This window comes from Musca vetustissima, unplaced genomic scaffold (assembly GCF_032173495.1).
Source record: "Musca vetustissima isolate MV318-11 ecotype Yass unplaced genomic scaffold, APGP_CSIRO_Mvet_v1 utg15341, whole genome shotgun sequence".
Lineage (NCBI taxonomy): Eukaryota > Metazoa > Arthropoda > Insecta > Diptera > Muscidae > Musca > Musca vetustissima.
The window spans coordinates 67602-73492 of record NW_026880581.1 but is presented as its reverse complement, the minus strand read 5'-3'; the positions used below and the strand labels follow the sequence as shown (position 1 = coordinate 73492).

General features: G+C 36.3%; 1 protein-coding gene across 1 annotated transcript; it reads right to left on the bottom strand.

The window, feature by feature from the left end:
* Positions 1 to 1299: 1299 nt before the first annotated feature.
* On the bottom strand, positions 1300 to 5008 carry LOC133326267 (ornithine decarboxylase 1-like). The gene is made up of 5 exons (XM_061534949.1): positions 4834 to 5008; positions 4514 to 4763; positions 4318 to 4441; positions 1625 to 1798; positions 1300 to 1566 (listed from the first exon to the last, which is right to left on the bottom strand). The coding sequence occupies exons 1-5, from the start codon at positions 5006 to 5008 to the stop codon at positions 1300 to 1302; spliced, it is 990 nt and encodes a 329-aa protein (XP_061390933.1).
* Positions 5009 to 5891: the final 883 nt, after the last annotated feature.

Sequence of the window (5891 nt, the reverse complement as noted above, 5' to 3'; positions counted from 1 at the left end):
TATCTAAATCTGAACCGATTTTCACAAAACTTTGCACACATCATTCTAGACTTAATTCAGTACGCTACGCTAAATTTAGTGCAAATCGAAAGATATATAGGGACTTTGGTACACCATTTACCTTAAATCGGATGAAACTATATATGGGAGCTTTATCTAAATCTGAACCGATTTTCACAAAACTTTGCACACATCATTCTAGACTTAATTCAGTACGCTACGCTAAATTTAGTGCAAATCGAAAAATATGTAGGGCCTTTGGTGCACCATTTACATAAAATCGGACGAAACTGTATATGAGAGCTATATCTAAATCTGGACCGATTTTCATGAAACTTTGCACACATCATTCTAGACTTAATTCAGTACTCTATGCCGAATTTGTGCAAATCGGAAGATATATAGGGACTTTAGTGTACTATTTACGTAAAATCGGGCGAAACTATATATGGGAGCTATATCTAAATCTGAACCGATTTTCACGAAACTTTGAAAACATCATTCTAGACTTAATTCAGTACGCTATGCCAAATTTCGTGCAAATCGAAAGATGTATAGAGACTTTGGTACACCATTTACCTTAAATCGGACGAAGATATATATCGGAGCTATAACTAAATCTGAACTGATTTTCCCGAAACTCACCACATCATTCTAGACTCAATTCAGTGCGCTGTGTCAAATTTCGTGTAAATCGAAAGATATATAGCCACTTTGGTGCAACATTTACCTGAAATCGGACGAAAATATATATGGGAGCTATATCTAAATCTGAACCGATTTTTCCCAGTTTCAATAGGGTCCGTCCTTGAGCCAAATAAATGAGCTGTGTTTACAATTTAACATGGACAGACGGACGGATGGATGGACGGACGGACATGCATAAATCGACTCAGAAAGTGATTGTATGCATATTCTAAAAAAGAACCATGGGTCTATCTCGATTATTCTTGCCTGTATATATAGGTTCAGTATAGGTTCTTATTTTCACATAGTTTTCATATAAAAGTATCGTCCCATTGTCAGTATATTGAAGGTTTTATATATACGTTTGTTTTGATATAGCCCTCTCACATAAAGTTCCCGCCCTATTTTTGATATCATGAAATATAACATAACAGATTTTTGTCTATTGGCGATTTTTGATGTTCCCCTAGCTCTACAAGTTCAACAGGGGGTTTCTAATATATCCAAATTCAGTCTAGTGTTCTATAAAAGTAAAGCTCCCAAATATATAAAAAATAGATATATCAGAAAAAATACCTGAGTAGACTTTCTTTAGGACTTTATAATAAGAGATTATTTGCAGACTTTACTCACCAACAGATGTCGTACAACAACTTTATAATTCTCCGTAACGACATTATTAAACGACACATAGACCCCATCATTTAAATAATAATGCTTGACAAGATTGCCATCCAAAGACTTCGCCTCACGCTTAGAATGTATCTTACATATCAAAGTGTAAGCGGACTCAACAAAATATCTACCCGGTTCAGCAATAATATTTACATTATCTTCGGGAAAATTCCGCTTCAACGAACGGCTTACAATATCAGAGATCTGTGAAATGAAATTTTGGATAATTTATATAAAAAATTCAAAATGAATATCTACCTACCTTCTTGAATGTCTTATCATCACTTCCGGGAAATCCTCCGCCAATATCCAGCAGTGTCATATCAAATCCCAGCTTCTTACCAAAATCGAAAAGTAATTTCGATTCAGTTATGGCTCGATCATAGGCTGGCAGTTCATTGCAGCCGGTACCCACATGAAAGCTAACACCAATTACCTTTGGTGTGGGGAAAAATATAAAGAAGATGGTAATAAGTATAGAACAAGGGTCTATAAATAAAACGGAATATTTGTAGAAAAAAAGCTGGCGATCAGAATTTTTTAAAGGGACCGCAAAATTTTTCAAATAATCAAGAGATGTAAATCAAAGAGTTCCAAATTATCGAAAGTTGATCGCAATTAATTATTTGTCATTCCATTTGGGAAACCTCGAACTATTTACCGGAGACCACAGAATAAAATGTTTTTCTAACCGTATCTGAAATAACGATAGTCCTTGCAATATTTAAGACAAAGCCTTGATATATTTTACAAACATTGCTATTGATCCTAAAACCAATTTTCAGGATTCCACCTCTATCGGTTCACCCACAATTCAAATTGTACTAAATTTAGTACATAGTTGTACCAATTTCCAAAACTTCCTACATACCCTAATTCTACACCTCCACGGTGATCCTAAATAAAAATTTTAGGATACCAACTCTATCGGTTCACCCACAATTCAAATTGTACTAAATTTAGTACATAGTAGTACCAATTTCCAAAACATCCTACATACCCCAATCCTACACTTCCACAGTGTTCCTAAATCCAAATTTCAGGATTCCAACTCTATCAGTTCACCCACAGTTTAAATTGTACCAAATTTAGTACACATTAGTACCAATTTCCAAATCTTCCTACATACTCCAGTCCTACACCTCCATAGTGATGATGAATCAAAATTTCAGGATTCAAACTTTATGGCTTCACCCAAAATTTAAATTGTACCGAATTCCCGAAGTCTGATGTACATGTATACCGAAAATTATGAATATAGGTCCGTGTTTTGACATAGGCCCCATATAAGTTTGGGGTAGATATTGGAAGTTAAAACACATTTTTCCAGAAATTTTGATATAGGTCCGCCCCATTTTCTAGAAAATCCACCTTCAAATTTTCACTCTGAGCCAAATCCTGAAATAGACCCACGAAAAACATATCGACACATTTTACCCATTAGTCGACTATAAAGCCGCATTCGATAACCCTATCCATTCCGAGGTGTTTAAAGCCATTTCTGCGTTCGACATTCCTGAAAAATGATTACGGCTATGCAGGATAATTTTAACTGTCACAAGGTCAGCAGTTTAATTCGGAAAGGGCCTCTCGAAGCCTTTCAATACCGAACAAGGTTTCAGACAAGATGACAGTCTTTCGTGTGACCTTTCCAATATCGTGCTAGAAAAGGTCATACGAGAAGCAAAGGTGAACAGAAATGGCACTTTGAATACTAAACAACACCTGTTACTCACATGGGTCCAACATTGCGGGCACCTTTATATAAATTTAAAAAGAGTCTGCCAAAGTGGCCTGGCAGTAAATAGCGAGAAGACCAAAGTGATGATATCAACGCACAGGACGTCCAGTAGACTCGTGGAACTTGAAAACTACAGCTTCGAGGTGGTCAAAGCTTTTTTATACCTCGGTATCGCCACAAATAAAACTAATAAAAATTTTTTGAAATTCTGAGAAGAATAGTGTTTGGCAACAGATGCTACCACGGTCTAAATAAGCAATTTAGAAACAAGGCCACCTCTCGCCAGACCAAACTCACACTCTACAAGACACTGATATCACCCGTGCATGATCTGCACGGTATATGATCTGAAGCATGGGTACTTACGCAAGCAGATGAAGCAGCTCTTGGAGTGTCTGAGTGAAACATTCTCCGAAAGAATTACGGGCCGATCTGTGTCGACGGTGAATATCGCCGACGAATGAACGATGAATTGTATCGTTAAACTCGAACCGCAGCGACTTCGATGGCTAGGTCATGTTGTGAGAATGGATGATGATGCCCCAGCTCAAAAGGTATATAAAGCTGGTTCACGTAGTACGGGAAGACCACGAATTCGATGAAAATATCAAGTGAAAATCAACATTTCGGAACAGGGTCTTTTAAATTGTAAGAGCTGCCCACAAGACCGAGAATAATAATAGTAACAATAACATAGTCTCACAACAATTGGTGGAGGGTATCAACTGTTCGGCCCAACCGAACTTAATGCCGTTTTTACTTGTTTGGAGTTCTGGGTCCTTGGTGCGTGAAAAACGTATTATACCATTAATTCATGGGCCTCAGAAACCGAATGCCAAATTACTGCTGCTCTTTTGCAATAACGTTCTTATTCCACCGGATGCTCAGAATGCGAAACTACTGCCGAAATGTTTAAGATATCAAAACTGGGATCGGGGCTATATAGTAACGTGGGAAAAATATCAGATTTTCCATGCCAAACACCATAGAAATAGTTGTACAGAATTTTAAAGTTCTATTTGAAAAATATAGCTATCACTTTCATGGTCTCAAATTCGCGTTTGCGAAATGAATTCCCTTAGCTGCGAACCTGCCGAACAAAATTACCCCGTTTCATTTCATTATTGTTTGCTGTATAAATACTCAGTATATTCTCCAGCCGATGATATTTTAGAACCGAGTACACAATTTTCATTATAAAATATTTAGTTTACCTTTAAATTCAATTCCTTGGCCAGCAGCATTAAAGCGCGAGCTTCCGACTTGGCATTGCAACCAAATTTCTCACCAAATGACAATTTGACATCGGTGGCGTCACAGCGTATTCTTATTACTAAGCTATAGGAAACAGATATATGCAAGATATTAACAATACTGAAAAAAGAAAACAAAAATTATAAGTACACCTACTTTGATTCCGGAAAATAATGATGCAACTTCAAAATTTCATATTCCGAGTCGACGGTACTGGTCATAACACCCTTCTCTCGGGCATAAGCTAAATGTGTCAACGGCTTACATGGCTGAGCAAATACAATGCGTTCGGGTGCAACATTTTCCGTGAGTACCAATTTAATTTCACCCATTGAGGCACAATCAAAATTGGCGCCCAAATCGGCTAAGGTTTTGAGTACGACAGGATCATCGTTACATTTTACAGCTAATGTTTAGAAAAAGTGTTTTTTTAGTTGGTTATCGGGAAAACAAAGTGAAATATATTTCATAATTACCATAATAGGGTTTTACTCGAGGCATCAGCTGATTCCAAATCTCATATTTCTTGCGAAGATCATTTAAATCGCACACAAACAATGCCTCGTCGGTGTTTCGTAATTCTTGTTCTTCAATCACTTTTTCAATATTGATTTCATTTTTATAATATTCGATTCTGTTGCCTTTTATCATTGTTACCGGAAGATGATTTCTGAATTATAAAAGCAGGAAAAAGGGGTGAAATAACTTATTCTGATGCTCGATGTTGATTATTTCACATATAACTTGTTATGAAAGTACTCGACTCCGTTATTGACAGAACTTCAAGGGACAATAAGGACAATACTTAGATTTTTAGAAAATTATCGGTTAATATGATCGTCTCGCTCTACCGCCACAGATATGTTAGGAATATAACAATATTTAACAGTGGGTAGGATGATCGGTTAAAATAGCATGTTTCAAATCAGGGGGGTGTATGTGTTTAAATCGGGAAAACGTAACACGGAAAATTTTTCAGTGTATGAATGAAAACTAACTCAAGTGTATTACTTACAGCTCAGAGCTTAATTGGCCATGGAAAATCAGACAATTTTTCCCGAAAGTCCACAATTACAAAGAGGGCCTTACTCTCTCTCTCTCTCTTTAATAGATAGTGGAAGCAAATAAGAAACGGAAGAAGAAGGACTAATGTGGGTGGTTGGTTACTCCTTTGAATAAACTATATAAACAAACTATACTGACAACAATATATACGGGAGATATATATTTCACAAATTTCAATAGTGTTTTGCATTGATTTAAAATTTAATTTTAATTTAAACTGGATTAGAATTTCAACACGAACATCGATTATACGATATGCAAGAATGTATTTAAACATATTTAACCAGTAAGGAAAGTAGTAAAGTCGGACGGGACCGACTATATGATACCCTTCACCACTATGGGTATATAAAATATGTGATATTTATCTAAATGTGAATCGACTTAGACCAATCGACTTCAAACAAATATCAATTGGTCATCCGTTGGGCTATGTCTGTACTTCTAGAAAACGCAACTACGTAATTCT